The sequence below is a fragment of the Stigmatopora nigra genome, chromosome 8, assembly GCF_051989575.1.
Source record: "Stigmatopora nigra isolate UIUO_SnigA chromosome 8, RoL_Snig_1.1, whole genome shotgun sequence".
Taxonomy (NCBI): domain Eukaryota; kingdom Metazoa; phylum Chordata; class Actinopteri; order Syngnathiformes; family Syngnathidae; genus Stigmatopora; species Stigmatopora nigra.
The window spans coordinates 12,348,276-12,364,725 of NC_135515.1; the positions used below are offsets into that span (position 1 = coordinate 12,348,276).

At 43.1% G+C, this 16,450-nt stretch overlaps 1 protein-coding gene across 1 annotated transcript; it reads right to left on the reverse strand.

The window, feature by feature from the left end:
* Positions 1–14,594: 14,594 nt before the first annotated feature.
* On the reverse strand, positions 14,595–16,077 carry LOC144200809 (general transcription factor II-I repeat domain-containing protein 2-like). Its single transcript, XM_077723125.1, has one exon. The coding sequence runs from the start codon at positions 15,962–15,964 to the stop codon at positions 15,221–15,223; it is 744 nt and encodes a 247-aa protein (XP_077579251.1). The 5' UTR covers positions 15,965–16,077; the 3' UTR covers positions 14,595–15,220.
* Between the last annotated feature and the right edge of the window lie 373 nt (positions 16,078–16,450).

Sequence of the window (16,450 nt, forward strand, 5' to 3'; positions counted from 1 at the left end):
GTGCACATACAGTAACACAAGCATCTGTTTGTTTACAGGAAATGTGAAAGCTGTTAACTCACCTCTGGGCAGATGAAACCAAACTCATGAAGTACAGTGGTACCTTGACATACGAGTGCCCCGACATACGAGCAATATTTCGGGCAAATATTTATCTTGAGATACGAGACAAATTTTGATAAATACGAGCAGACAGCCGATGTGAGAGGCTGCTCATAAGAACATCATGGGCACTGTTTCTCTCCCCGCAACTCCCTCGTGTAGTGTCTCTGTGGTCGCAACTCCCTCGTGTAATGTCTCTGCGAGCACTGGGTGGAGCGCTGCATTTTTTTTCAGTGTTTTTTCCCTCTTAGTCAGTGTGAATGGCATTTACTACTTCTCCTTGGCAAGTGGTCATGCGTTATCCTATTGTGAGTACATTTGTGTGCATCGTTTTGGGAATATTTTGAAGGGAATACAAAAGCAAACAATCGATAGGTTGCATGTGTAAGTCAGGGCGGAGGTGGGGCAAATAAAGCCAAGGCATGAAAAAGAAAGGTATCAAAATTTCAAACAAAAATAAAATTGAGTTTAGTGTAAGGTTAGATTAAATTTATTTTTTGGTGTGTCTGCATCGTAATCCAAGTTCATTTAAATATGTTTGTTATCAAACAAGCGAGTTGCTGTGCAAAAAGCCCCCCCCCCCCCTCTCTCTGACCGTCTCTCCCCGTGGCGAAATCTGTCTAATTTTAATAATATTAAACACATTTTAGTGGCATTAAACCATTAGTAATTTGTTACTTTCTTAATAGATGGTGAATTAGAACAAATAAAAACTTTTTTCCAATCCTGTTTTTGGTGTTTTTTCAGAGGGTTGGAATGAATTACAGTGGTAGCTCTTCACACGATCTTAATACGTTCCGGGACTGAGCTCTTATGTCAATCTTCTTGTAATTCGAGCGAACGTTTCCCATTGAAATGAACTAAAAACAAATTAATTTGTTCCAACCCTCTGAAAAAAACACCAAAAAACAGGATATTAGATATGAATGTTTTATTTCTTCTAATTTGCCATCTATTAACAAGGTAACACATAACTCGTGGTTTAATAGTAATACAATTTTAAAAGTTTAACAGCATATTAAAATTGGGTGGAATTCGCGGAGGGTACAGAGAGGGAGAGAAAGAGAGGGGGGTATCTTTCCACGATAACACACTCGTAACGGAACAAAGGCATTTAAATTAACTTGGATTAATCTATGAAGACACACTCAAACATTAATGTAACTTCACACAAAACTGAATTCTAATTTGTTTTGATTTACTTTACCTTTGTTTTCCAGGTTAGCGGTTTGTCGCGCCTCCACCCTCACGTTCGCTATCGATGGGCTGTTTGCTGTTGTATTCCCTTTAAAATATTCCGAAAATGATGCACAGAAATGTCCTTAGAACAGGATGATGCACGACCATTTGCCAACGAGAAGTAGTCTTGAATGAGCGATTGCGAGAACTAACAGGCGAAGGAAGGAATAACAGCCTACCCACGTTTTGATTGTGCCTGATGAAGTTTTATTCTGAGAAAGGGTGCCATGGGTGTTGAGTGCAAGAGTGTACTAAAGTACCCAGAAAGCCCTCTTTTTAGCCCCGCATGCGCTTTTTCTGGTCCATCCATAGGAGAAACTCGTCTGAATAAATCGTTCAGTGCTTGTAGATATCTGTTATACACGAAAGAGATGCGGCAAAAAAAGACAGTGCGGTACAATGATAAACAGCCTCTCATGTCATGGCCACCTGGCTTTCTCCGCATCCCGAATTTTTTCTTGTATCAAGAGCGAATTATTTTCTCATAGGTAGAGCTGCTTGTATGTGGAGGCTACCACTGTAAAAAAAATTGTTCATTTCTTTGGGAAACGTTCGTTTGAAATATGAGAAAATCGACATACGAGCTCAGTCTCGAGGTACAACTGTAGATCTATAAATCTAGGTCTCGAAGACATCTTCAAGAATGCTGTTGCCTTTTACCACTTCAGAGGGTCATGATGCCAGATCTAAAAGGATCCAAACGATTTAAGTTTGAAACATTTTAGGCCCTTATCAGCTTCCTGTCACAGAGTAACAACTCAATTAAATAACAACACACCTACAAGCTAGAAGTTTTTGAAGCCATTACTGTGACAGCAAAGAAATAGTGAAGTCAAATTCAATTTAAAACTATTATAATACTTATTTAATAATGAACTGTTGTTCAGTTGTTTAATTTTATGAAGTTGTTTAACTTTTAACAATTTATAACTTCATGTCTTAAAAAAACATAGGATAATTTCAGTCAAATTGTTGTTGTCATGTTTTTGTATTAATTTAAATATTGTGTTTTTGCAAACTAGTGAAAAATTATAGTATAATGAAAAAAAGGAAAATGTGAACAAAATATAATTTATTGATCATTGATTGGTAAATTCAAATTTCCACAACATTAACAAGTTTTTCAGCTGTTCCCAAACCCACAGTTGTATTGGATTGGATTGGATAACTTTATTCATCCCGTATTCAGGAAATTTCATTGTGACAGTAGCAAGAAAGGGGGAATGCAGATACAGAAAAAAAAGTATCAAAAGTATGTTTTGCAATGTGCAAATGTCGGTCCTCTTAGAGACGACTTCAACATGGGATATTTTGTCAAATATGAAGCAATAAAATACTGGGAGTGTCTGGGTTTCTTATAAGAAGTTTCATCCAAATTGCCTTCCATTTTGCCCTTATCCCGAGCAAGCATATTGATACCCCCTTTAGAACAACCCATAAAATGATAGAATTTGTTTCAAAACAAAAAAGTGGTTTAGTCAGCCTAATTAATAATAATTACCTCTCTTGTGAAATTTGTTGGAACCTTTGATCTTGCACAACTGAAAAAAGTATGTGATTTCTAATTCAAAATTGGGTTCTATTCAAATTGGGTGGGCAATCGGATCGCGACTCAGCTTTGGCAGATATTATTAAGCAATACGTAGCAATTCTTTGTGGTCGGTCACACGCTCCCTTTGCTCCATCCACACTACACTGACATTCAACAGTCTGGGTCCGCTGTATGCTATTTAAGTCATTATCTCCAAACGTGCATGTGCATAACAAACACGGTCCTCTCACTGGCTCTTCTATTGCGGTCTGTTTATAATATACAGTGGGACCTCGGTTATCGCGGTTAATGGGGACCGACACCACCCGTGATAACTGAAAATCCGCAAAGTAGGGCCGCCCCTTCAAAAATGCTTAAAAAAAACGTTGATAGGTTGATTAATAATTACCTTTCTTTGTATATATCAATAACTGCAGGCAGACATCTTCTTCAATTATTGACATTTAATTAAATAGATTGGATGACGGATAAGAACCTTAAGGGAAGATACATCGAGGCCCCTTGTCTTCAACAGTATCCTCTCGAACAGTATTTCGCGTACGGCTTTAAGGCCAAAAATCAAGACAATAACAAGGTTGTTGATTAATTCAACATGCGTGAGCAAAAACAACATCTGTAACTATAATAACAATTAAGGTATTTTAACAATAACAGATCAGGAAACTAAAACCAACCCTCATTTGGATAAAAACAACCATGCCTTCATTTGACCTAACAATCATATAACCATTACATGAAGAAGCCCAAAGTGCGTCACGAGGTATGCATACTATACGAGTGTTATGGAAGTGGCAGATATCCCGAGTCCTTGCTGCCTCCTCGGAGCCCGATACTGAGTGAGATGTAGCATAAACAATCTTTGGATAAGAAGTCCATGTGAGAGTGGACCAGGCGGCTGTTTATGACCTCGAGCCGAACAATAGGAAGAATGATTTAACAAAGAAATGAATTACTACACATAGGTGTATAATAGTAATACAGAATAAACCCAACAAACATATAAAACGTGCACAAAAGCACCACCAAGCTAATATGCTGTTCATTCAGGTGTTTTATTCCACACCAGAATGCAGGTGTTGATGAATACAAACAAATCAAATACAGTATATACAGTAAAAAAACTGGAATAAATGTAAGTGTAATAAATGTAAACTGTTATTCTGCTTTCAAAAACAAGCAAACACCACAATTAGCTAACATAGAAGTCCGGATGGAGGATCTTCTGCTGTTTTTTTGCGCGTAAGAGAGAGCAGAGGCTGCCTCCCCATACAACGACATACTCTTAAGTCTGACTCGCCGCTTGTGAAATATATTTGTATTCTCATATTTAGTCTTGCACCCTTTACACTATGATGTATTAAAAGTTACTAGAATAGAATTTAACTCACACCTATTGGTTAAAATGTGCACTACACCTTTTGCACTCCACCTCCTTCATTTGTATTAACGCCTCCCATTTTTATGACTTGTGTTATCTCTAATAAAAACACAGTTGAAGCAGCTTTTCGGCAGGAGATAGCTTAGAGGAGCTTGGAGAGTAGTCACACTCTCGGGCTTAGGATGGTCCACTCCCCCGCCTCTGCAGACGCGGCCTTCAACTTTCATTCCATCTGCCTCAGTGTGTGTTCCTGTGTTCAAGTTTATTTAAGTGTTGGCTGGTAGTGTGACAGGGTGAAGTAGGTGATGTTATAAATGAGTGCAGGTGTTAAGTTTAAAAGGGACTCATGCCGCTTAGCATGCGTAGAACACGCAGCGATGACGTAATGGGCACACGCAAGTCACGCAGCGATTACCTAATGGTCATAGACCTTGGTATAGTATAAAAACGGGCTATTCAGACATTTCTCTAAGTTGGTTTGAAATACAACAAAGGACCTATCTGATTATTTCACCCGTCTTTTAAAGGTATGCTGCTTCGGTTTGAATATCGATTGAGTGTGAGATGTGCAAGAGGCAATAAGTAGCATGTGAGAAAGAACGTAATGCTTAGTGATGCTTGTTTACTTTTTCATGTGTGCGCGTAAATGTGCGCGTAAATGTGCGAGTCCCGGGTATTGTCTACAGCAAGCTACCTTCGGCCGCTGGTTGTTTATTTTTTCATGTGTGCGCGTAAATGTGCGAGTCTCGGGTATTGTTTACAACAAGCTACCTTCGGCCGCTGGTTGTTAACTTTTTTTATGTGTGTGCGTGAACGTGCGAGTCTCGGGTGCATTGTTTACAGCAGGCTACTTTCGGCCGCCGTTATAACGGTAGAATAATAGTTATGCAAAATATGACGGCCGGAACAAGAGGTAACAAGTTTCTATACTCATAAGTTATAATCGTTTTTGCAACAAGTACATTGTTTGGATTATAACGGGTTGTTAATATGTTACTATGTATATATTTGAGTGTTATTGTATATTATGTTTTGTGTGAATTGCTTTGAGATAACTAAAGTTGGTTTGAAATACAACAAAGGACCTGTCTGATTATTTCACCCGTCTTTTAAAGGTGAAATACTACTACCCATGAAAAATCACGGGTACAACATTTTTGGAGGCACCGCTGGGATGGCTGCTTAGATGACCAGTATTCACAACCTGACTACTGAATGCTGAGCCAGCAAAACCAACCACATCCAGGAACAAGACAGTGAGGAGAGGCGTTGCGGTGTAAAGGAACGTGAAGTTGGCAGAGTACTCGTCATCTGAGGCCAGTAGAGATCATCAGAGAGACGGTAAAAACGTGCCAGTTCAGTGTTCACTTTTGCATCATAAACCAAACTCCTACAGTGTGGAGAAAATGGAAATGGAACGGAAGCAGTTACGCCTGGAAGTAGAAGAAATGTTGTACAAGCTAACAGTTAATGCCCTGTTAGAGATATGTGATTTTCTGAACACAGAGAGTCCGGAACGCACATCACGAATGACAGTGATGGGTCACATGTATAACCACCTGGAAAGGAGCGAACTCAAGGACGAAGAGGATCAAGGAATGGCTGAGTTGTTAGAATTAAAAGAGGGGATAAGGATGTTGTATGAAGACAGAAGACTGGGGTGGCATAGACTTTTTGGGGCAAAGCAGGCAATAAATAGTGAACACTTGGCCTCTCTTGAGCCCGAAAAAATTCTCAAGAGGGACCTTGAAGCCATGAAACAAGAACAAGCTTGGCATAATGAAGAGAGCGATAAGCAAAGAAGAGATTTGTTGGAGCAGCTCTCTGCGAGCAATGAAGCTATAGAAAATCAGCGGTACGAAATTATAGAATTGAAGAACCAGCTTGACAAAACAGTTGGCTGTTTAGCAAAGGCAGCAGCAGATGTGGAGGCAAAAGAATTGAAGTTTTCATCTTATGAAGAGGAAATAGCCCGACAGAAAAAACTTGTGGCGCTAGAGAACTTGCATACTGATGAAATCGTTCAATCTAGAGATCACATCATCAAAAGACTAGAGGAGGACATATCGCAACAGAGAGAAGCCTTTCAGAAAAAGATTGACCATCTTGAACTTCAGTTTGAACAAGCTGAGCAGCAAAAAACTGATGAGATTAGAATACTACAAGAAGAGCAAAAGGCTCTGGAGAAACAGGTAGACATGCTTGTTGTGGAGGCGGAGAAACTTTTTCAGACCAAGCAAGCAACAGAAAGAGAGAATATGGCATCTCTCCAGAGGGAGGAAGTACTGAAAGAGGAGCTTGAATTACTGAAGCTGGAAAAAGTTACATTCTTGAAAGAAAGGGAACAAGAAGAGGCGAATGAGAGGTTAAAGATAGAATCAACAAGAGCTTTGACCCAATATGGTAGAGATACTGACAAGTCTCCCCTTGAATGTCAAAAATCTAGTGAATCAATTCCTACTCAACAGACAAAGACGAGTAGATTCCCAAAGGTCAAACCAAAACCAGACATTCGGACATCAAGAAACGTACAAGCTAAACCTCTGAACGCAAAAGAAATGAGCTCCTCTTCAAATCTTGAATCCGCTGGCAAAAGGACAAATGAAACTGAATCAGAACCGACGGAGACACAGAAATCGAATTGGAAGGAGCCTTCGAATAAACTTGTGCATGTTTACAACTGTACCCGTTGTGATGTGACAGGTTATTCACCATTTTATCTACTGTTCGGGAGGTCGCCGAGGCTTCCAGTGGACATGCTCTTTGGACTGTGCAACAGGTCCGATGCAGATGGACAGCAGGACTATGTGGAGAAATTGAGACGAGGGATGGAGGAGGCGTACACCATTGCCACCGAGAATGCACGGAAAGCGGCAGAAAAAGGTAAAAAGCACTATGACACTAAAGTGAGGAGTTCTGTGCTACAACCAGGAGAGCGCATCCTGATGGAAAGCCTGACACCAAGAGGAGGACCTGGGAAACTCCGTGACTTCTGGGAAGAGACAGTTCACACAGTGGTGAAGCAAATGGGATCTGACCTACCAATTTATGAAGTTAGGCCAGTAAGAGGTAAAGATCGTTCCAGAGTTCTGCACAGAAATCTACTAATGTCTTGTGACCATTTGCCCGTTGAGATAACACCAGAAGAAGGGAAAATCGGCACGAGGACGCCGAGAAAGAAACAGCAGCCGGCATCTCATCAGGAGTCAGACAAAGAAAGCGATGACGAAGATGACTTCTACTATGAGCTACGCCAGCTAAATGAGAGATGTACCCAAGAGATTGAGCCGGAGCACAGGCCACTGCCTGTGGACCAGACACACGAAGTGAGGGGCCCTGCTTCCGGACCAGTACAAGTAGAATAGGACCATCAGCTGGAGGACCTGCCTGGTGAGGGAGCAAACCCTCCTCTTGAAGGTCCTAGTGATGAGCAGTTATCAGAGACTTCCCCGCCAACCGCCGTGACGGAACCTGAGGCGCTGACTGATGAACGGCCGAGAAGGGAGAGACACCCACCACGACGTACGACCTATGACCATCTTGGAATCCCCTCCTGTTATAGTACACAGTCACCGCAGGAGCGGCTAACTGTTTACCCTGCACCAGGAGTGGCCCCTTGGTTAGTACACCTGCATCCATATTACCTGCAGCCACCTTTTTTGTTTGGACTCCAACAAGCTTGAACATACAAGGACGACTGTCATGGACTGTCATGGACTGTCATGGACTGTCATGGACTGTCATGGACTGTCATGGACTGTTATGGACTGTTATGGACTGTTATGGACTGTTATGGACTGTTATGGACTGTGATTACTGTGCCATCCAGTAAAACGTGGACCGTACGAGTTGTGGATTATATTTGAACTGTGGCCGTGCCGCCTGGACTTTAACGAGCATCGGCTCACCAAAGTGGAAATGTTTGGGAGCATATTAATGTCGGGACGACATTTGTTTTTGTGGGGGAGAGTGTGACAGGGTGAAGTAGTTGATGTTATACATGAGTGCAGGTGTTAAGTTGAAAGGGGACTCATACCGCTAGCATGCGTTAAACACGGGGCGATGACGTAATGATTAACCAATGGTCATAGACCTTGGTAGAGTATAATAACGGGCTATTCAGACATTTCTCTAAGTTGGTTTTGAAATACAACAAAGAGCCTGTCTGATTATTTCCCCAGTCTTAAAAGAAATGAGGTGAAGACTTTGATTCAGGCCGTCAGTGCGGAACAGAGAGACCAATATGTGGTGAGAACTAAGAAGAACAAGGTCTTGGTACCCAAACACACCATTATTCAAGTTGAGTGTCGGGTAGCCTCCACACCCTTTAAAGAGGGCACAAGTGTGCTGTTCCAACCAGATGCGAATTCCCAGTGGCCAGATGGTCTTGAGTTCAACGACACCTTGGTCAGAATAAGAAAAGGGTTTTCCCCTGTAATCAAAGTTGATGTCTCGAATCCAACGGGCCATGATATTGTCTTACCCGGGCGCACTGTAATTGGCACAGTACAAAGCGTTTTGACTATACTTCCTGCTGAAATGTTTGAACCAACCCCAGCACCAATTGCAGTGAACCATACCAGCACTCACACCCCATTCAAGACGGGTGAACAATGGGACCCACCTGTAGATGTAAGTCACTTGACAGAGAAGCAAAGACAAATAGTCAAACAAATGCTGAGAGAAGAGTGTCACTCCTTCTCCACCTCAGACAATGACATTGGCCGCATTGACAGATTACAAATGACTATCTCACTCAAAGACACTGAGCCAGTCAAGCGTTCATATATGTCGGTGCCCCGACCATTGTACCAAGAGATGAAGGGGTATCTCCATGACTTAATAGCACAAGGCTGGGTGAGAAAGTCAAACTCATCATACTCCTCGCCAGTCGTGTGTGTCAGGAAAAAAGATGGAACCCTTCGTTTATGTGTAGACTACAGAGATTTAAATAGAAAGACACATCCCGATCGGCAGCCGATCCCCAGAGTCCAAGACATCATGGACAGCTTGGGCGGAAACTCTTGGTTTTCCCTCCTCGACCAGGGGAAGGCCTATCACCAGGGATTTGTGTCTGAGGAATGCCGAGCAATGACTGCTTTTGTTACCCCCTGGGGACTATATGAGTGGATACGTATCCCTTTTGGTCTCATGAACGCTCCTGCATCGTTTCAGCGTTGCATGGAAGAATGCCTGGAAGGACTCCGGGACAACATATGCATCCCTTACTTGGATGACACGCTGGTGTTCAGCAAGACTTTTGAAGGGCATGTAGAAAATGTGAGACGAGTGTTGTGTCGCCTCAGAGAGTATGGGATAAAACTAAAACCCAGCAAGTGCAATCTTTTCAAAGCTGAGGTTCGCTACTTGGGTCGAATCGTCTCGGCAGAGGGAAGTAGAATAGATCCTGCGGATTTTGAAGCTGTTCGATCACTGAAAGACGTCAAACCACACACTGTGGGTCAACTCAGAAAGATGCTTGGTCTTCTGACTTATTATAGACAATATATAAAAGACTTTTCCCGAAGAGCGAGTTGTCTGTATGACCTTCTGAAAATGGACCAAAGTGATGCCCGAAACAAAACAAAGACAAAGAAACCAAGCCATGTCGTTCCGTCAAACAAGCCGATCGTGTGGACTGATGAGCACCAGCAGGCGCTTGAACAATTGATTGAATGCCTGCTCCATCCACCAGTATTAGGGTTCCCAGATTTTACCCAGCCCTTCATCGTACATACTGATGCCTCACACCAAGGGTTAGGTGCAGTGTTATGTCAGAAACAGGATGGTAAACTTAGAGTCATTGCCTACGGCTCCCGCACATTGACAGCAGCTGAAAAGAATTATCACTTGCACTCTGGGAAACTGGAATTTTTGGCCCTAAAATGGGCGATCACTGACAAGTTTCGAGATTATCTGTACTATGCCACAGCATTCACTGTATATAGCGACAACAACCCACTCACATACATTCTTTCCACTGCAAAGCTAAATGCAACCACTTCTAGGTGGGTGGCAGAACTGGCCGATTTCCACTTCACAATAAAATATAGGCCAGGGAGGGAAAACAAAGATGCTGATGCTTTGTCAAGGATGCCGCTGGATGTTGAGGCTTTGATGAAAGAATGTTCTGAGGAACTGCCACCCGATGCTATCGTTGCCACGATCCAAGCAGTCAGGGCACAGGAAGTATTCCCTTTGATGCCGCCTTCATTTCAAATCTGTTGTTCAGTCACAGATGTAGAGGCGACAGCTGCTGCGTCAATCAACCCTGTGCCAAAAGAAGAGATAAGGAAAGCACAACAATTGGACCTGGTCATTCGTCCGGTGTTGAATTATAAGCGGTCAGGTGGTAAGCCATCGGCTGAGGAATTGAAGGCGCTCTGCCCAAAGACAAAATGCTTGCTCAGGCAGTGGGAGAAATTGATAATAGACAGTGACGGGGTTCTGTGCAGAACCACAACGACCCGTAACCAGATGGTCCTGCCAGAACAATATCGAGGAACAGTCATGCAAGAGTTGCATAATAATATGGGGCACCAGGGCGTCGACCGCACAGTATCCCTTGTGCGTGACCGTTTCTTCTGGCCGTATATGCAGTCTGATATTGAACATTATGTGACGAGAACCTGCCATTGTCTCAAACAAAAGAAACCATGCCAGGAACAGAGAGCGCCATTGACAAATATTGTGACAACACAACCCTTTGAGCTGGTCTGCATTGACTTTCTTCATCTTGATAGATGTAAAGGCGGATATGAATATATCCTCGTCATAGTTGACCACTTTACACGTTTTGTCCAAGCATATGCCACCACCACCAAGTCAGGAAAAGCTGCTGCAAACCTTATCTTCAATGACTTTGCTCTGAAGTTTGGGTTCCCCGTACGTATCCACCACGATCAGGGAAGAGAATTTGAAAACCAGTTGTTCACCCAGCTGAAGAAACTCAGTGGTATGGCTGGATCAAGGACAACACCGTATCACCCGATGGGTAATGGTCAAGTGGAACGAATGAACAGAACACTACTGCAGATGCTCAGAACACTGACTGAGACACAGAAATCGAATTGGAAGGAGTCTTTGAACAAACTTGTGCATGCTTACAACTGTACCCGTTGTGATGTGACAGGTTATTCACCATTTTATCTACTGTTCGGGAGATCGCCGAGGCTCCCAGTGGACATGCTCTTTGGACTGTGCAACAGGTCCGATACAGATGGACAGCAGGACTATGTGGAGAAATGGAGACGAGGGATGGAGGAGGCGTACACCATTGCCACCGAGAACGCACGGAAAGCGGCAGAAAAAGGTAAAAAGCACTATGACACTAAAGTAAGAAGTTCTGTGCTACAACCAGGAGAACGCGTCCTGATAAAAAACCTGACACCAAGAGGAGGACCTGGGAAGCTCCGTGACTTCTGGTAAGATACAGTTCACACAGTGGTGAAGCAAATGGGATCTGACCTACCAATTTATGAAGTTAGGCCAGAAAGAGGTAAAGATCGTTCCAGAATTCTGCACAGAAATCTACTAATGTCTTGTGACCATTTGCCCGTTGAGATAAGACCAGAAGAAGGGAAAATCGGCACGAGGACGCCGAGAAAGAAACAGCAGCCGGCATCTCATCAGGAGTCAGACGAAGAAAGCGATGACGAAGATGACTCCCACTATGAGCTACGCCAGCTAAATGAGAGAGGTACCCAAGAGATGGAGCCGGAGCACAGGCCACTGCCTGTGGACCAGACACACGAAGTGAGGGGCCCTGCTTCCGGACCAGTACAAGTAGAAGAGGACCATCAGCTGGAGGACCTGCCTGGTGAGGGAGCAAACCCTCCTCTTGAAGGTCCTAGTACTGAACAGTTCTCAGAGACTTCCCCGCCAACCGCCGTGACGGAACCTGAGGCGCTGACTGATGAACGGCCGAGAAGGGAGAGACACCCACCACGACGTACGACCTATGACCATCTTGGAATCCCCTCCTGTTATAGTACACAGTCACCGCAGGAGCGGCTAACTGTTTACCCTGCACCAGGAGTGGGCCCTTGGTTAGTACACCTGCATCCATATTACCTGCAGCCACCTTTTTTGTTTGGACTCCAACAAGCTTGAACCTACAAGGACGACGTGCATGATGCGGTCATGGACTGTCATGGTCTGTCATGGACTGTCATGGACTGTTATGGACTGTTATGGACTGTTATGGACTGTGATTACTGTGCCATCCAGTAAAACGTGGACCGTACGAGTTGTGGATTATATTTGAACTGTGGCCGTGCCGCCTGGACTTTAACGAGCATCGGCTCACCAAAGTGGAAATGTTTGGGAGCATATTAATGTCGGGACGACATTTGTTTTTGTGGGGGAGAGTGTGACAGGGTGAAGTAGTTGATGTTATACATGAGTGCAGGTGTTAAGTTGAAAGGGGACTCATGCCGCTAGCATGCGTTAAACACGGGGCGATGACGTAATGATTAACCAATGGTCATAGACCTTGGTAGAGTATAATAACGGGCTATTCAGACATTTCTCTAAGTTGGTTTTGAAATACAACAAAGAGCCTGTCTGATTATTTCACCCGTCTTTTAAAGGTATGTTGCTTTGTTTTGAATAACGATTGAGTGTGAGATGTGCAAGAGGCAATAGTAGCATGTGAGAAAGAACGTAATGCTTAGTGATGCTTGTTAACTTTTTTTATGTGTGCGCGTAAATGTGCGAGTCTCGGGTATTGTTTACAGCAAGCTACCTTCGGCCGCTGGTTATTTACTTTTTCATGTGTGCGAGTAAATGTGCGAGTCTCGGGTATTGTTTAAAGCGAGCTACCTTCGGCCGCTGGTTGTTTACTTTTTTTATGTGTGTGCGTGAATGCGCGAGTCTCGGGTGCATTGTCTACAGCAGGCTACTTTCAGCCGCCGTTATAACAGTAGCATAATAGTATGCAGTATATGACGGCCGGAACAAAAGGTAACAAGTTACAATACTCATAAGTTATAATCGTTTATGCAGCAAGTACATTGCTTTGGATTATAACGGGTTGTTAATATGTTACTATGTATATATTTGAGTGTTATTGTATATTATGTTTTGTGTGAATTGCTTTGAAATAACTAAAAGTTGGTTAAATACAACAAAGGACCTGTCTGATTATTTCACCCGTCTTTTAAAGGCGAAATACCACCACCCCGTGGAAAATCACGGGTACAACATGTGCGCGTAAATGTGCGAGTCTCGGGTATTGTTTACAACAAGCTACCTTCGGCCGCTGGTTGTTAACTTTTTTATGTGTGTGCGTGAATGTGCGAGTCTCGGGTGCATTGTTTACAGCAGGCTACTTTCGGCCGCCGTTATAACGGTAGAATAATAGTTATGCAAAATATGACGGCCGGAACAAGAGGTAACAAGTTTCTATACTCATAAGTTATAATCGTTTTTGCAACAAGTACATTGTTTGGATTATAACGGGTTGTTAATATGTTACTATGTATATATTTGAGTGTTATTGTATATTATGTTTTGTGTGAATTGCTTTGATATAACTAAAGTTGGTTTGAAATACAACAAAGGACCTGTCTGATTATTTCACCCGTCTTTTAAAGGTGAAATACTGCTACCCATGAAAAATCACGGGTACAACAGTAGCCCCAACACAGCTTAAACTTATCAAGCCTGCCCTTGCTGGCAGCGAAAGTCGTACGTGATCGTGGGTTGGTCTGGCTTGAGGTACCAGGCAGAGTATCATCTTCGTCGCCGTCTTCTTCATCTTGAACATTGTCGTTGTCGTCGTCACCACCCTCAGGCACCATAGCATCAAACAAAGATCTAGCCTTACTTCAGATTATGTTTCCATCTAGGCTGATTTTCTTCGCCCTACAATCACGGATCCAAATAACCTGTGCATTTTCCATTCACACCATGGCCTTATTCTGGGTGTTCACAACCCTTTTGGCAACTTTCGGGAAATATTGCAGCAGTTTTGCGGATGTTCTTCTCTTCCTTCTTTATGTACCGTACCGTGGATTCATTAAGGCCAGATTGTCGGGCTACGCTCGCGTAGCTATTTCCTGCTCTCAACCTGTCCTATAAACTCACTTTATCGTTAATTGTTAACATCTTTCGCTTTTTCTTCGGTTCATTAGATCAGGGGTGTCCAAACTTTTTGCAAAGAGGGCCAGATTTGGTAAAGTGAAAATGTGTGCGGGCCGACTATTTAGCCTGACATTCTTTGAACCATTAACATTAAATACAAATGAACCTTTTGGGATTTTTTTTAATTACAAATGGCATACTTCTCCTTTTACATTTTTTTTTACATTTAGGTTTTTACCGAAATCACAAACCACAAAAAATTAAGAAAACTATCAAGGATACCTAAGTTCATGTGAAACATCACATATTATTCACTATTATATGCTCACTGTAGGAACAATGCTGAAAACAAAACAATGATCACTGCATATTCAAACTGTGATTTTGACCGTCACAAAAAAATAATGAACTCAGATTTAAGAATTTATTCAACTCAGAGGACTTAACAAATATCTTGCCTGCACTAATGTGAAGGGTGATACTGGGATCTTGACTGCAGTATGTAGTCCAGGTCTGGCTCAAGAGCAGTGGTTTTGATGCGCAAGACGTCACGCAGGTGAGAGTCACTCAGTCTCGTCCTCATGCGGCTCTTGTTAATGTTGATAACGGAGAATGTCTTCTCGCACATGTATGTGGAGCCAAACAAGCTCAGCATTTTCTTAGCAAAAGTCCGAATAGCTTGGAACCTGCCTTCATCCAGCTGGCGGTAGAAGTTAACAAGAGGGAGCTGTTGGTGCCGACTGCGATGCTCGGCGTCACACTGCAGCTCAGTGAGCTCCAGTTGCAGGTGGTCTGGAGCGTCATCAGGGTTCACGGAGAAAGGAGAGGAAAAAAAGCGTGATCTCCTTTTCAATAGCTCCTTTTCAATTGATCCGTGGGAAACTGGTCACAATTTCCTGCAGCGACGGGAAATGTGCGGTATTGGGCTGCGCCTGTGACAGGTGTCTTTGGAAAAGTAGCAGCTTGGTCCGAAAGGCTTTGATGTGTGAATACAGTTGGCTTACCACTGCATTTTGCCCTTGAAGGTTTGTGTTCAGCGCATTCAGATGTCGCGTTATGTCAACTAAAAATCCCAAATCAGCCAGCCAAACAGGATCATTCAATTGTGGCATGGGTTGTCCTTTTTTAGTCAAGAATTGTCCAATTTCCTCCCTGAGAGAGAAGAAGCGCTGCAGCGCAGACCCTCGACTGAGCCACCTTACGTCGGTGTGATACAAAACATTTCCGTATTCAGCCTGGATGTCGAGAAGAAACTGTCTAAACTGGCGGTGGCAGAGCGCTTTGGAGCGAATATAATTAATAGTCTTTATCACCGGTTTCATAACATTATCATACTTCATATGTTTGGCACAGAGAACTTCTTGATGAATAATACAGTGGAGTTTAATAGCGCTGCCTCCTTCTTCGCTGACTTTGTCACAGACAAGGCTTGATAATCCACTCCGCTCGCCAGCCATGGCAGGTGCGCTGTCCGTAATAATCCGGGTGACTTTATTCCACTGTAGTTTCATGTCATCGACGGTGGAACAAACAGAAACAAATAAATCTGTTCCTCTTGTTTGGCCCTTCAGACTCTGGAGGTCCAGAAGCTCTTCACTCACGTTCATGTCATTGTCCACTCCTCTTAAAAAGATCAGTAACTGAGCGGTGTCGGACGCATCCGTGCTTTCATCGCACGCTAACGAGAAAAAGTCAAACTCAGTTCCTTTTGCCTCTAACTGTCTCTTAATATCTAATGAAACGTCTTACATTCTCCGTGCTACAGTATTACGAGCCAGGCAAATATTGGCAAACTCTTGCTTCTTCGCGGGACAAATTTTATCAACCATTTTCATTACACAGTCTTTAATAAATTCACCGTCACTGAAAGGTTTGCAGTGCTTTGCAATTAGCGTTGCCACTTCGTAGCTTGCCTTTGTGGCATTTTCATTTGACTCACGGGCTCTTGTGAAAAAGCTTTGCTGTGCCGTTAAAACAGCTTCCAGTTGCTTCACTTTTTCACCGCGTTCGTTCCCAGTTAGCTTGTCGTAGCTAGCATGTTTTGTCTGGTAGTGCCTCTTAATGTTGAATTCCTTGAAAACAGCCAGTCTCTT